The 15909-nt window shown below is 41.2% G+C and overlaps 1 protein-coding gene across 3 annotated transcripts in view; it reads left to right on the forward strand.

Annotated features, from left to right (window-relative positions):
• Window positions 1–13642, forward strand: part of STK3 (serine/threonine kinase 3) — a 305616-nt gene extending 291974 nt beyond the window's left edge. For 2 of the 3 annotated variants that reach the window (XM_059723850.1, XM_014611649.3), the window contains one exon: window positions 10399–13642. In XM_059723850.1, the coding sequence (XP_059579833.1) occupies window positions 10399–10557 (159 nt within the window). In that variant the 3' untranslated portion in view covers window positions 10558–13642. Of the gene's footprint in view, window positions 1–9596; window positions 9708–10398 lie in introns of all 3 variants that reach the window. The other variant, XM_059723848.1, reaches the window with a different exon arrangement.
• The last annotated feature ends 2267 nt before the right edge of the window (window positions 13643–15909 follow it).

The raw sequence follows: 15909 nt of genomic DNA on the forward strand, positions 1-15909 counted from the left end.
TTTCCCATTAGAAAATCATTGAAATGTCTAAAAACATAATCTCTTTTACTAATTAGCATTTTCAATACTAAATTAACCCTTATTCCATCTACTCTGCTTCCTTTCTTTGCTTATAGCCCTCTCAACCCTACCACATACAAGGAGATTAAGGCAGATACAACAGTGCAATGTAATTTGATTGGCCTCTTGTTTGCAAAGCCCAAGACTGTGGTCACTTTTCCTCACTCATGTAATGGTTGGGGGAAATATGTACAATATGGCTAGAACTGTCTTTCCCCAAAATTAAGCTATAATATCCTGTTAACTATAATCAAATGAAGGGTTATAAAGTTAATGCCATTATTCACACTTCAGAAAGCTAACTTGCTGTCCTAATGTCCTTGTTCACACATTACTGTTAGAGGGGCTGGCATAAATTGGACATTGGAAAGGAGTAAGACTTTAAAAACAAACTTAAATGTTCCAGACACATGTCCTCTTTTGGCTTATCCATCCCACTGTTAGTAGAGGAGCAGGTGAATGAACCCCATGTGTTATATAATTCATGCTATTTGGTCCAGTGATTTTAGAATTAGAGTAGATGCAGCAGTAGCATAGAGCTTGACATTACACAATGGATCTAGTGATATGCCTAGGATGAAAGCTGGTGGCTTGGAGATAGATGTAGTGGTTGGTTGACTTCTGATACAGTGTGGTGGTGACACAGCCATTGCAGAGTTTCACAGTGGTAACTGTGCTTTAAGCTTTACATTACAATTGTACCTGTTCTGATCCCATCAACTGGGTTGAACTCTCCCAGGATCTGTACCTTACAATGTGACTAAAAATGTAACCACTCAGACCCTGTTTTGACCTGGTACAATAGCAATCCTGTGACAAGAACAAGAGAATTCCTCTGGTCATCACATGTCCCAGCTTGAACATCTTAGACAAGTAGGGGCCAACCTTTGTGGCAGGTGTGCCAAAATTAGCCCTGCACCCTCCCTAGATACCACTCTGATCCCATTCCCCTTCCTGATTTGCTGCTCTTCTTTCTGCTTCTTGCCCTGTATGTTACTGTATTGCTGTCCCCCTCCCTGATATGCTCTGTGCCACACATACAGGCTGCCTGTGCCACTTGTGGTATACATGTTGCAGGTTGGCCAGACCTGCCTGAGATGCTTCATAAATGACCCTACCTCCCCCTGCCCTGTGGAAAATGATGACTACCTCGAGGTAGGTTTTGGGATAGAGAGCTCCTATCTTATGAGTAATGCCCCCAACCTCAAATGGCATTTCTTCATCAACAAACTACCTAACTTCTGTTCTCACTAGGCCGTGCTACAGATCAGATGCCAGCAGTGTACCCTCATCAATACAAGCAACATCATCATTGGACCAAACAATACAAATGACAACTTCCATGGTTCATGTACATGCTCCTCCACCAATGTCTTATATGCTATCATCTGCTTACATTGCCTCTCTGCTGTCTAAGTTCACCAGATGGGGCAGTTCCTACATAAAAGAATGAAGATCATGAGAAAGAAGAGAGGGTCGTTAAAACCTGTGGAATGAAGAGCTTAGAAGGGGTCAGATAGATTATAATAAACCATCAAGTCAAGTGACTGTCGGTGTTATCTGATTTGAAATGTTGCTACCACTTCCAAGCAGTTGGTTTTAAACTTTGGGTGGACCAGGAATCAAATGGGGTGCAGATGCACTAGTGCACCCCTCCTGAATCCACCCCTAACTCCACAGGTACTTGAGGTAGGACAGTTGGCTTGTACCCTGTAACTAAAAGGATTTCTCCTGGGACAGAGCATTTAATTCTGGGATCCTTTAGATGTAAAAGCCCATTCTCCCACTTTAAGTATCCATGAAGACTCGAGATAGTACTTTTTCCCAGGACAATTGGGGCTAATTGGAGTTAATTGTCATTCAAGCTGCACCAGTAAGTCACTGTTCTGGACTTCTTTAGATGCAGGTCAAAGCCTGCAACATTCAGGAAGTCTGGTATCCTACAGGCTAAAAACAGAATAAAACGCTTGGTCATGGGAGAAATTCAACTGTTTTTAGCAAATTACTGAGCTCCTATAGTTTATAAGCCTTTAGAAAGCTATTAAAATGTAATTTAAGACTTTTGGATTTCCTATGGTCTTCATGGCTGAATACGTACAAACTCTTTCCCTTCCTGCTGAGGTTGCTAGCCTTAGGAAATTTTCAACAGCAGTCTGTATGGTAAATTATTTAAGGCAGTTTCAATTGTGAACTGCTTGCAGTTAGAACTAAAGTAAGAGCATCTGATTCTGTCACTTGGAGAGTTATTTTCAAAATGTCCACTATTTAGGTAAAGGTAGTTAGTATCTTGCACAAATAATGTTGCATTTCTACTCAGTTGCAATACTTGAACAAGATTAGAATGGTTTCCATTTCATACACAAATGGCACGTCTACATGAGATGTATCAATGTGCATTAGGCTAAGCTAATGCGTATTATAGGTGTGCATCTACACGTGTGCACCCTTAATGCACATTAACTTAGGCTAATTGCACCTAAATTTGATACCTGCAAATACAGGTATTAAATTTAGGTGCAGTTAGTTAATGCGCATTAATGCACATGTAGACATGACCCAGCACTAACTTTAGTGCCAGTTCCCTGCATGTGTAGACACTTGCCAAAAATCGCTTAATGCGCATTAAAATTAATTGCCTTTAAATGCACTTCTAGATGTGCCCAAAGAGTGTTTTTGATTGCAAATTAGTTGCTCAAAGAAATTTGTTTTTTATCAGATGATAAAGCTTAATAACAATGGGTTCAATTCAACAGAAAACAGGATTTCTGCCTAATACTGCATAAATGATGTTAATGATGATGGCAGTCTAGATGAGAGAGCCTTACTCTGCCTTCCTCATTTCAACTCCAGGTTTTGCTAATCAGTCACTCAAGTCAAGGAAAATTTCATGAAATGTCTGTAGAAATTTAGAAAGAAAAAAACTGTTTAAAAAACCTCCATGAGACATCAATAATCTGTTAAAAATAACATGCCATGCGGCATACTCCATTGTGATGGATGCAGTATGTGTTAGTTCCAAAATTACTGTATTTACTCAAATCCAAGATGAGATTTTTTTTCACCAAAGAATATGGGGGGTTGCAGGGGAAGGGAAGCCTTATCTTAGTTTGAGTACTGGTTGAGGCAGGCAGCAGCTTAGCTCCAGATTCAGCCCTGGCCTCAGCATGGTTATGCAGTGGGAGGGGGGGTTGTGGTCAGAGGAGTGAGGGGTAGACTGTGAGGTAGGGGTAAGAAGGGAGAAATCCCAGGTGAGGGAGGGGGACAGTGGGGAAGACCCTGGGTAGAGTTTGGGGGCATGAAGGGGAAATCCATGGATCGGGGGGAGATCCATAGTGGGGAAGGGGGAGTGCAAGGGAGACCCCACAGTTGGCCCCTCCCCCATCTCCCCCTAGCTTACCTTATGCTTGGGTCTGGGCTGGAGCTGTTGCTGCCACTTGTTTTGTTTGGCTGGGCTGGAATGGGGTTACCATCATTGTCTTCCCTGGAGCCAGGGCCTAGCTGCCCCATAGGTAAGCAGCAGTGAGGAACAGGAGGTTGGGAGGGGGGCAGGTACTGAAGTGGGGTGGGCAGCAAGGTCGGGGGGCAGGCACTGGAAACAGGCAGCAAGGGAGCAGGCACAGTTATGGATAGGCAAGGGGTTGGATGGCAGGCCACAAGAGGGTCAGGGGGCAAGTAGCAGGGATGCCAGGCACAAAGGGGGGCAAGGGGCAGGAGGGAAAGGGGTAGAGGTCTGGTTCCTTCCTCCTGCTGTTGCTTTCCCTGCCACAGCTGTTGGTAAGATGAATTTAAGATGACTCTCTGATAATTAAGATGTATACATAGAATATTTTAACAAATTTATAATTTTCCATGTATAGAATCTAATTGTTGGGGAGGTCATCTTAAATTCAAAAATCACCTTGGATTTGAGTAAATGCAGTAATTACATTTTACATCTTTATTTTAGGAAAGGGAATGAATTACATAACATTTTCTCACATAATCTTTTATTAGATGCCCTGTGCAGCATTGCTTGCGTGAAAATCCAATGAGCTATTTCTTGCTTGAGATCACATTTTATTGCACTTCAACAGCTTCACAACACTTCTGCATACACAGAATCCTGAAACACATCGCACTTCCTTACTATAAGAGCTTTACAACACTTCCATATACACAACATTCCTTGTTTTGTTACTCAAGTCAGCAGTCACTGCAAATTGGATGTTTTCTGGCTGGGAGATTCTGGAAGCAAGCACATATAGTTGTCCTTGGGTGAAGACAGGATCCTGAAGGAACACTCCTACTTTTGTGAATATTTGGCCTTGGGCTTTATTGATGGTCATGCTGAATACCACCTGCACAGGGAACTGTCAACATGTTCATGTCAATGGAAATGTGTCGTCAGATGGTTTCACTGCTATCCGAGGAATTAGTACTCGTCTTTCTGATCCAACTATTTTTGCCTCAAGTAGTCTGCTGTTGATGACAGATTGCACCAATAACCATGTTCCATTGCACTGACTATCCTTAGGGGCAAGGTTTCACAAAAGCAGATGAGCATCCCAGGCTTAAGGTGAAGCTGATGAGGAGGCAAACCTGACACTTCCATGGAATCAGGTACTCAAATGACACAGCCATAACACTTTCATCCTCTGAAAGAGCATCTTTGCTTATACAAATCCATTCTTGGCCTGGAAATTTTGCCACAATAGCATTGTTGATCTCCTATACAACAGAGTGATGTGGCGCCAAAATAACTCTTTCAGATGTCCATCCTGGATTTTGATAATTATCCAATAGATTTGGAAAATATCCATTCTATCATTACTGAGAGATCCAGAGGGATGCAGAGCTCAGGAGGCAGGGTAATAATTTCATCAGTATTTGGAACTTGGCCATTTCCCAGATCCAAAAGCCATTGAGCGTATTTTGCACTTCGTGCATCAAAACCTTCCTTACATATTCACATGTTGTCATGAAGTTGAAAAATCTGGAAGTGGTTCCACAACTCGGATCACTTCAAGCATGCCTCTACTACTTGTTGCCGTGAGGCATTTTTCACAACAGGCAGGATTTGCTCAAAATCACCCGCAAGCATTGCACCAAAAGCTGTGTTATCCGGCACTTTATCAACTGGAAAGCTCCACTAACCAGCATCCAAGGGACACGGCAAAAGTGAAACTGGAAGTCCCACTTCCGGTTTTGCTGCCACAAGCTCAGTTCTTCTTTTTCAATTCTTCGGTCCACAGCCAGGGGCAAAGCAGCCTGTGCGGGGCCCCCCTCCCTGTCCCCCAGCACACTGACACTGGGGGAGTGCACCAGACGGTGCACATTTGATTAACCAGCGTCCCCCGTTCCTGGGAGATGCCAGATAACAGAGCTTTTGCTGTATCACCTTGCCACCAAAAGATAAACTGCTCTGCAGTAAATCTTGCAGCATTCATTCTACAGCCTCCATCATGTACCGATGAGCCACTGGTGCTCCATCTCAGATGATAGCTGCTTCTTGAATCAGCTCAGCAAGGTCAGACTATGCTGATATGCTGCAGGTGCTGGTTTTCAACACATTTAGAGGTACCTTGAACCTTGAGTGCATAGTCCTGCCATCTGTAAGCATGGTAGCAGCAATTCCACTGGATGCCACAGCCAGTGCAATGTTCTCTTCCCCACACACTGCTGAAAGAATGTTGAAGCAGAATGTTTTTTCCTGTACCACCAGGTGCATCAACAAATGCACAAAGTGGCTCTTGATTTTCTGCTGCTTTCAAGATTGCATCCACCATTTGTCACTGAGCTGGAAGCATACATGGCAGCGAATCTTGAGCAATTTGGCATTGCTCCTGCTGGTTACAGTACAGCTCCTCTGCTAATGCATTTGACAGCCTTTGAGTGGGGATGTCTTCCAAGAATGAGCAAGCTTGCTGTTTGGGATCATGGTCTATCGATGGGAGGTGATAGTCCTTCAACTCTTTGTCATGACTGTTTAAATGTCTCTCAATATCAAGAACAACCATAGCATGAAGAATGTCATTAGACAGTGAAGCTGGTTTGCTATGGAGCTCAAAGTCCTCAACCATCGCATCAATGTGACATTGAAGGAGTCCTGTTGGGTTTGATGGGTTGCAAAGGAGGAGCATTGTGACATACAGCTCCCTTATCTGACTGCCCAAATGTGGCTTATATATAGTAGGACTCGAGCCCAGAACAAACCCAACACGGCTATACCCTACTAAAACATTCAGTACCATAATAGCCTGAAGGGTAACGCTGCGCATAAACCTGGCTGGCAGTCAGCAGCTTGCCCACAGGCACACATCGGTAAACTCGGTTCTCTCACCCAACTCCCTTTCCAAAGAATTTCAGCTATCTCAGTGAGGCTTCATACTTACTAACGGAGACAGCATGCAGTACGCATAATAGTATAGATGTAACTTATTTTGTATCCGTGTCAAATTGTATCTACCACTGAGCTTTGTAGGTTGCTAGTTGTGCTATGCAATACTTGAGGACCGGATAAAACCTAAGAAATAATGATCTTTGAATTAACCAAGGAAGTTTATCAGGAAGGGAGAATGCTGTTCACCACTGTTGGATGTAATGGCTTAATTATGTGGTGTCTTTGTAGAGTCCTGCAAACACTTAATAAAGGGGTAGGCAACCCCCGGCACGGGTACCAGAATGTGGCACATGAAGGCATTTTGCTTGGCATGAGCACCTTGAGGCAGAAGGCAGGGAGCGGGCTGGGGCTGCACTGCCACAAATAGGATTAGACCTCTTGCTGCTCCTCCCCCACTGTCCGCCCCGGCACACCAACATCTTACAAGCTGAGTTTGCAGGTGTTTTCGGCACATTGTCCAAAAACATTGCCGACCCTCGCACTAATACAATATCTTTTCTTTGGCCTTGCCAGTCTCCATGCACCTGATATCAGATAAAAGGTGTTCTTAAAAAAAAAATCTTTGTCTCTTTTTCACTTTGTCAGTGGCCTGATTTTGTTTATTTACTTTTTCCTTTTAATATCCAAAGCAGTATCCATTAAGGCAGACAAGTATTCCAATGGCTTGGATCCCTTGGGTGACATGACTGAGATCATTCTGACATTCCTCACTTTTTGGATCTGGAAATTCACTTCCTTTACATCTGTAGTTTCCAGCCCATCTGTCTATAGTCTTTAAAGTGCATTCAGTTCTGTTTACTGGCTCTGTTCCTTGATTGAAATTTAGATAAAAAGTACCCAGCACATTCCTCTCTGGCTACGTGTACAAAATCTCTTAAAAAACAGAATAATTAGTTGGTCATTTTCAAACCATACATAAACATACATGGATCCAAGACCTTCTTGGTGTCTTTATAATGATTATTTAGAGGGAACAGCTAAATACTCCTATTAGGTCCAGGGTAGATTGTGAAGACCTCATCAGGAAGTGTCCTAATAAAAAGAAGACACTCATGTCAGGCCACACAGTGCGGGGCTGGCCTTTTTTTTTTTTTTTGCTGGAACTTAACACCTCTTGTGTACCTCATGGGAGGATCTGGCTTATGCTCTCAGGGTCAGACTAGTCATCAGATCTGTGGGGTTAGGAAACAAATTTCCTCATCAGTCAGATTGGCAAGGACTGTGGATTTATTTATTTATCTCCCACTGTAATGGGGGCATGACCCCATTCTTAGGATCCTCTGAACATATAGTAACCTAATAAAAGATTATAATGTCCTTGCCATGTCAGGGCATGGTCAGTACAGTTGTCTTTGCTCTTTTCCTGTAGCACAATTGTTGGTTTTGGATTTTCCTAGTGGCTGTGTGGTGCATGAGAGGGGTCAGGATAGATGCTGTTTTAGACAAATTGTTGCCAGTGAAAATAAGGAACTGGCCTTGATGGCCCAGGAGGCTCTTCCAGTTCTCTGCACCTAAAGCTGTACTTGCATCCCATTGCATGATGCTTTTCATACTCCATGGACCTCCATGGAACTCTGGACTTGTCATTTTCTCAGAAGGAAGAGATAAAGAAAACCAGTGGGTCTCATTGCTCTCCTTCCTGCATGCCGTTTATAGGAGTGAGTTTGGCAAGCCTGTCTGGACAATAAGCTCTCCACACTGTACTGTAAATACACTCTGATAAAATGTCCATCCCAGGCTTGACCCTGAAAGAATGTCTGTATTGAAATGTGCTTTTAATATATCAGTGCCATTTAACAACCAATGAAAGAATGAAACAGAATGTGAACAAACTTTATGATCAACAGCTTTAAAAGGGCAAAAGGAGTTGCTACTTGGGATCATAATATCATCTGTTAGGATGTAAATGTTATATTAGCCTGCTCTCGGAGCCTCACAAGTGAGCTAAATCACTGTAACTTTAACCTTACATGAAATAGGCTTACAGTTAGAAGGGTTTCTACTTTTGTGTATACTCTATCTACACCCTGAGCCCGCTTCTTTCTAAACAGAAATGTCTTCCTGCAGAGGCCTAATATTCATGACTGTTTCCTTGTCAACTTGGAAGTCTCCTAGGCTACAGGTATCCTACACCTGGTGCCCTCTAAAGAAACAGCAAGCTGTACTAATTTTATACTAACAAAAGGTGCTTTGTCCTTCTGGAGGTGTGGAGTTTGCGACTGGCTTTGCCCTAATCAGTTGCTCTTTCTGTGAAAAAGAATATCAAGAAACTTTAATGTGAATACAGTTGTGCACAAAAAGTTGCTTATTTTCTTGTTAAGTGTCTCTGGTTCCTGTCCATGTTTTTAATGAATTCCTGATATCAGTTTTCTCTGTATTTCATTCAAGTTCTGACACTCAATTTTTAGTTTACTACTATGTATGATGTAGTTTGTTAATACTATTTGTAACATAGGGATTTGGACAGTGTATAGTAATAACAGGGTTACTAATTTGCATGCTTCAGATGCTGATAGAAATAGAGCTCAAAAGTAATATTTTATTCCCCAAGGAAAATGGATCAGACTGTGTTGATGGAAAATTGCCCTGGATTCATGAACTCAATATTGACTCATTAGCAGGTTGATTCAGAAAGTATGTTTTCATTTTTTCCTGATGGAGGCAATTGCTAGATGGTATATTTGTTCAATATGACTGAATATTTACCAACAAAGTATGGATACAACCTCAGTAAGACGGGGCTTTGGTTAATTTATGTAATTCCTCCTGCCATTTGAATTTTGGTGATAACATTCACAATCAGTGAAGTGCTGTTGGAACACAAAGAGGACTCTGATAAGTACCTTGCCACCTGGGGCAACATAAAGCAATAAACATTAACTTCACTGTCATTTGTTTTCAGGTTTGAAACCATGGATTCCTTCCCACACCACAGGTGGGGAAGTGGTACCTGTAGTGCCCATTGGCCGGCAAAAATGCAGCTTTGACTATTCATAGCAACCAACATCCAAATTAGTCAATTTCTTTGTAGTCTCATTATTATTACTTTGTACATAACTCCTAAGCAATTAATGAACTGCTTAACATTTTGTGAAAATGTTAATTTGCTTTTTGGAAAGAAAACAGCTTGCTTACTAATTCCTTTCCATGAATTCAGGTTGTTGTTTCATGGAGTATTTATACAGTCTGGCAATTTGCTGAAGCACGTATGGCAGTGATCCACTGAATAATTTAAGACCGTTATACTTTTCAGAAAATACCTTCAAAGGTCTGTCATAGCATTATGTATAGATCCTAATAATTGGGACTAAAAATCAACAAGTCGTATTTGCTTAGATAGCATAATAGCCCAGGATACCATAATATCCATATAATTAAACCAATAAATTGGCATGCTTACTTTTTGGAGCCTAACTAACATAACAGTAGCCGCATATCTATTTGTGATCATTTTCCAGGGTTCATATTACGTGCAAGTAGGCATGAGGTTTTTTTCCATGCTGGTATGTTATTTATATAGAGTAATGGTGCCCAACCTTTTGGTCCCATGGGGCAGATGATGGTCCAGGGCCAGTTTGCGGGCTAGATCAGGCTCCCACACCCTTTGTGGCCCTGTCGCTGGGATTGGGCCCTGTATCACCCCAAGGCATTTGCCCTCTGCTGCCTGACCTAGTATGCAGGTCCACACCACCGGATCCACAGGTCTCCCCACCAGTCTGCAAATTTAGCAGCAGGAGTGCAGCATTTTACACTGCCAACCACTCCCCCCTTACCCCATGGCCGCTATGTTTCCAGACCTGTGATGGCCAGGTGATGCTATAGAGTGCTTTTCCTTTTTTTTACACTCTAGAAAGGTAAACTAAACAATTATATGAAAAGATACCAGCATGTTTGTTGTTCTTAGAGGTAATTGTATTAAATAGGGGTTATTCATGTTCTTTTGTTTGCTTGGTTTACAGTTAAAAAACCTAAGTTTAGAAGAATTACAAATGAGGCTAAAAGCTCTGGACCCCATGATGGAACGAGAAATTGAAGAGCTTCGTCAAAGATACACAGCCAAGAGGCAACCTATCCTTGATGCAATGGATGCAAAGAAACGGAGGCAGCAGAATTTCTGAATGTGTTTTACCCCCAAAGAAAATGTAGCTAATTGACATGGACTCTGGTAAATTGTGAATCAGAAGGAACTCTATCTTTACAAGTTGTCTTTAATTTTAAATTGTGCTTTACAACCAAGCAAAGTTGGAGCACTGGAAGAACAGATGAGGAATTATGCAAAGACAGTGGAAAATATGTAAACTCTTCTGTGCATTTACCACACTTCTGTTTTCAGACCTTCAATGTAATGAAAGTTTATCTTGTTTCTTTTTGATCCCATTCTGTTGTATAGTGGTAATTATGTGCTGTACATTGGAATCTGTATTTAGAGCACCTGGAAGACTTAGAAGTAATTCTTCATAGAGCAACACTACCGGGCCTTATGTTGCAATATATTTTCCTCCCATTTACTAGCATATTTATTATATACTCTTAGGTTATTCTATTTATTGTAAAGCCCATTTGTGTATTAAAGAATTGGGGAAGGGGAATTTAGGATAGTTATGGTGGAGAGTAGAGTCATATTGGATAACATTAGTGTATGAAGTATTCAAGAAAGGCTCACCACAATATTGTGCTTTAGAGTCCCAGTTTAGGAAAGCATCCCAGTTCAGGAGAATACTTAAGCACATAGTCAAATCCTATTGAAGTCAATAGGTGTAAAGCATATGCTTCAAGTTAAGCACAGGCTCTATTACTGTCCTGAATCAGGGGCTGTGGCTGTAAATGAGCAATACAATTGCTGCATTAGAGAACATTCATGTGGGGTACATTGCTGCTGCCGTTACTCATGTTGAGTGCTCTCTTACTACACAATGAAACAAGTGCCTACTCAGTTTTAATTTTTCTGTGGTGCAGGATAAGCAATAATTCAAGTCAATCCTGTTGTGTAAATCTCTAGTTGCCATTGCAGTTCTTATAGTCTGATCAGTTTCAAACATCCTTTTGCACCGTAGATGTATAATGAAGGAATATCTACACATTTTGGCCAGTGTTTTGATTTTTTACCTGTTTGGAGGGTGGGAGGGACTTGACTGGTTGTTTCTTCTTCGTTTGTGTTGCATTGCAGACATGTAGCTGTAAGGGCACTAGTTTAAAAGCCAAAGAAAATCAGTGGAAAACCTGTACCCTTTAGAATAAGTCCAAAAAAGAAACAAAGTTTTGTAGTGGCCTTAAAGGTGCAATCTTGCATTGGCTAAACCCCAAATTACTCATTTTCTTCTGTGGTAGTTTTCGGTGCATATCAAATGTAGCATCAGGTTCTTAATACCTTTGACTTCCTTTGTTTGTATCATCTGTATATCTGACAGGCGAAATGACCATGTTGCAATAAATACATCAAACTCATTTGTATGAAAATGTGATCCACTTGCTGACCTTTCTACTGTGTTACTATTAATATCTTTACAGTCTTTTACCTTTCCTTTCCTTAACTGTGATATTCACATGTTTCTTTAAAGAAGAAAGCCAAAATTATCATTACTTGCAAACTGAGGCTATAAAAATCTTAATGGTGACTATTGTATGGGCATCTTGTGTTACGTCTTTTCTGGAAGTTTTTAAACATCTCATACCTCTTAACATTTACTGTAATCATACATGGACCATACATGCTGAACAGTGCAGACTTCCAAAACCAGGCATTCTTTTTTAAAGCTGAAACACAGAAAACAACACTTTTAAGCAAACTGGCCTATTTGTAACTGTACTGGGACCAATTTTTATTCTGTAGTTGTCTATGGCCATTGTTATGTAAACATGTGCATGCCCATGCATGTTTAACTCCAGCTTGCAAATCACAAAGTCAAATAAATTTTAAACTGTCCAGGTTAGAACAGCTGACCCTCAGACTTCCAAAAGTTCTTTAAAATATGAACAACCTTTGTAAAAAGACAGGGAAGTAACCCTTAGAGATTTATGAAACCTACTGTAAACCAAGATGCGCAAACTTTTACTGTCCAAAATGAAGTAAAGTAAGATTAAAACTAAGGTAATAGTTTATTTAAAAAAAAAAGAGTACCAATACAAAGCAGTCAATATGGAGTTGCTGTTTAAAAATCACTTATAAAGTTTGGCTTCATTGCTTTTACAAAGACATTGATGTTGACGTACAGAACCAGAAATATAATATATGGAAAGCATAAACTCATCAGGAAGGAAAGAGCCTAATTTCCCTTTTCCCGGTTTTCCTCCTAAGTAAAATGATAGTGTCAATTGCACCCCCTTTGCAACATTACCTTTCTTTTCCTTACTCTCTCTCATTTGCAAAGATAAGCATCCTTTGGTTGTGACAAATATAGGTTCATGATGACATTTTTCATATTCAGTGCTTTCTGGAAACGTGTGTAATTTAGTGCATAATATATAACATAGTTACTCAGAGAGATCAGTAGGCAGATTAGCAACCTAACAGTGACTTTGGGAAGGTCAAGGGCATTGCTTGTTCTCTGCTGTTGAATCTAATTGCAGCTTGCCTTTCTTTCCAAATGAAGCAACCCAGTTGAATTTTACATATGCACATGCAAGTTCACACCATATGACAGGAGAATAATCCACAAGTCATAGTGAAAATTGAGAATGTAAACCACCTACAATGAGGGAATTAATGGCTTCTAAGATACAGTAACATAGAAAGATAAAGGCAATTTTTGGTCCAAAATGAATGCATCCCAATCAGTATAAACTAATAACTGTTGTCTTATGCCATGCTCACAGTAGTCAGTAGACTCGCATTGATTTCATTGGGCATTGGATAAGGCCCTTAGTTAGATGCAAGGGGTAAAGTGTAAACATAGATTTTATATTAGAAATGGATGCTTTTACATTTTTCTTTCTCGTATTTATTTGCTGATCACATCATCCATGTTTATGGCCACACTTAACTTTGTTGAAGGATGAGCATCTCTGTAAAGGAAAACAGCATAACAATTATAGAATCACAACTTGCAGTAAATCTAGTAGAACTACTGATGCATTAACCTTCAGTAAGACTTTTAACTCAGCATTTTCTTTCCATTATGTATATTCGAGTTTAGTAAGCAAAAAAACTGAAAAAAATCAATACTCATTGTCAAATGTTTGGAATAAAAATTATTTTTCACTTCTGATTGTTGCCATATTGTTTATTCAAACCAATGCTAAGTCATATTAATAACAAGCTTTTACATTCATTGAGATGGTCTGTATTCAGTCGCTCACATTTTATTTCCTTTTTTTTTTTAAATAATAGGGTCCTGATTTAGCAAGTACTGGACACACCACACTAATGTTAGTCAGTGATACTCAACACCCCTGAAAAACAAGTTAGGAAAGCATTAACTATCTTCAAGTATCCATGTAGCCCATATTTAGGAACCCCTAAATACAGCCGTGGGAGGTGGATAATATATTTAAGATAAAAAATAGTAGGTCAGTGTGGGCCAAGAATCTGATTGTCTTGCTGAATTCCCTTTCTGGGAATTGAGCTTGTTTGTGGACCAATCCTCAGGGAAACTCAGCAGCTTCCTTGGAACTTCTGTTCCTAGGAAGCAGAAAACACTCAGTACCTTTCAGGATCTACCCCTTGGTACTCTGCAGTTGCAATGGGATTTGAGTGGGTAGAGATGATCTACCAGAGAGAGCCACTATACTTAGCGTCCCAAGCCTGACTGATGTTCCATGTTCCCTTTCTTGCTTTTGCCCATTCTGGTCGATTCTATCATACCTGAGATGTTTTGTCCGTGTGGATCATAAATAACCATAGCAAGTGTAAGTAAATAACTGTCCTAGGCTGTGTCTACACAAGATCATAGAATCATGCAATCATAGAAAGTTAGGGTTGGAAGGGATCTCAGGAGGTCATCTAGGCTATAACCCCCTGTTCAAAGCCCTAACTAGATCATCCCAAACAAAGCTTTGTCTAGCCAGGTCTTAAGAACCTCCCTCTCTGGGTAACCTGTTCCAGTGTTTTGCTACCCTCCTAGTGAAAAATTTTTTTCTAATATCTAACCTAAACTTCCCTTGCTGCAACTTCAAACTGTTGCTCCTTTTTCTGTCATCTGCCATCATTGAGAACAGTCTAATTCCATCCTCTTTTGAACCCCACTTCAGGTAGTTGAAGGCTGCTACTAAATCACCGCTCAGTCTCCTCTTCTTTAGACTAAATAAGCCCAGTTCCTTCAACCTCTCCTCAAAAGTCATGTCTCCCAGCCCCCAAACCATTTTTGTTGCCCTCTATTGGACTCTTCAATTTGTCCACATCCTTTCTGTAGTGGGGGACCCAAAACTAAACATAGTATTCCAGATGTGGCCTCACCAGTGCTGAATAGAGGGGAAGAATCACTTCCCTTGACCTACTGGCAACACCTACCAAATGCAGCCCAGTATGCTGTTAGCCTTCTTGGTAACAAGGGCACACTGCTGGTTCATATTCAGCTTACTGTCCCCCAGGTCCTTTTCTGCAGAGCTGCTGTGCAGCCAGTCAGCCCCCAGCCTGTACTGGTGCATGAGATTCTTCCATCCTAAGTGCAGGACTTTGCACTTGTCCTTGTTGAACCTCATGAGATGCCTTTTGGCCTAATCCTCCAATTTGTCTAGGTCACTCTGAACCCTAGCCCTACCCTCCAACATATGTACTACTCTCCCCATCTTGGTGCCATCTACAAGCTTGCTGAGGGTGCACTCTATGCCATCTTCCAGGTTGTTGATGATGACATTGAACAAAACTGGCTCCAGGACCAACCTCTGGGGGACTCCACTTGATACCAGCTGCCAAGTAGACATCAAACCATTGATTATTAAGCTCTGAGCCCAATGCTCCTGCCAGTTTTCTATCCACCTTGCAGTCCATTCATCCAGCCCATACTTCCTTAGTTTGCCTGAGAGAATGTTGTGGGAGATGGTATCAAAAGCCTTGCTAAAATTGAGTACCACATCCACTGGTCTCCCTGCATCCACAGAGTCAGTCATCTCATGATAGAAGGTAGTCAGGTTGGTCAGCATAACTTGCCCTTGGTGAATCCATGCTGATTGTTCCTAATCACCTTTTTCTTCTCCAAGTGCTTTGAGATGGATTCCTTGAGGACCTGCTCCATGATTTTTCCAGGGACCGAGGTGAGGCTGACTGGTCTGTAGTTCCCTGGATCCTCCTTTTTCCTTTTCTTAAATATGGGCACTATGTTTGCCCTTTTCCAGTCATCTGGGATCTCTCCTAATCACCATGAGTTTTCAAAAATGATGGCCAATGGCTCTGCAGTTACATCAGCCAACTCCCTCAGCACCCTCAGGTGCATCCCATCCAGCCCTATGGACTTGTATATGTCCAGCTTTTCTAAATAGTCCCTAACCTGTTCTTTTGCTGCTGCTCTCCTCCCCAAACTGTGCTGCCGAGTGCA

The sequence above is a fragment of the Alligator mississippiensis genome, chromosome 3 (genome assembly GCF_030867095.1).
Source record: "Alligator mississippiensis isolate rAllMis1 chromosome 3, rAllMis1, whole genome shotgun sequence".
NCBI lineage: Eukaryota > Metazoa > Chordata > Crocodylia > Alligatoridae > Alligator > Alligator mississippiensis.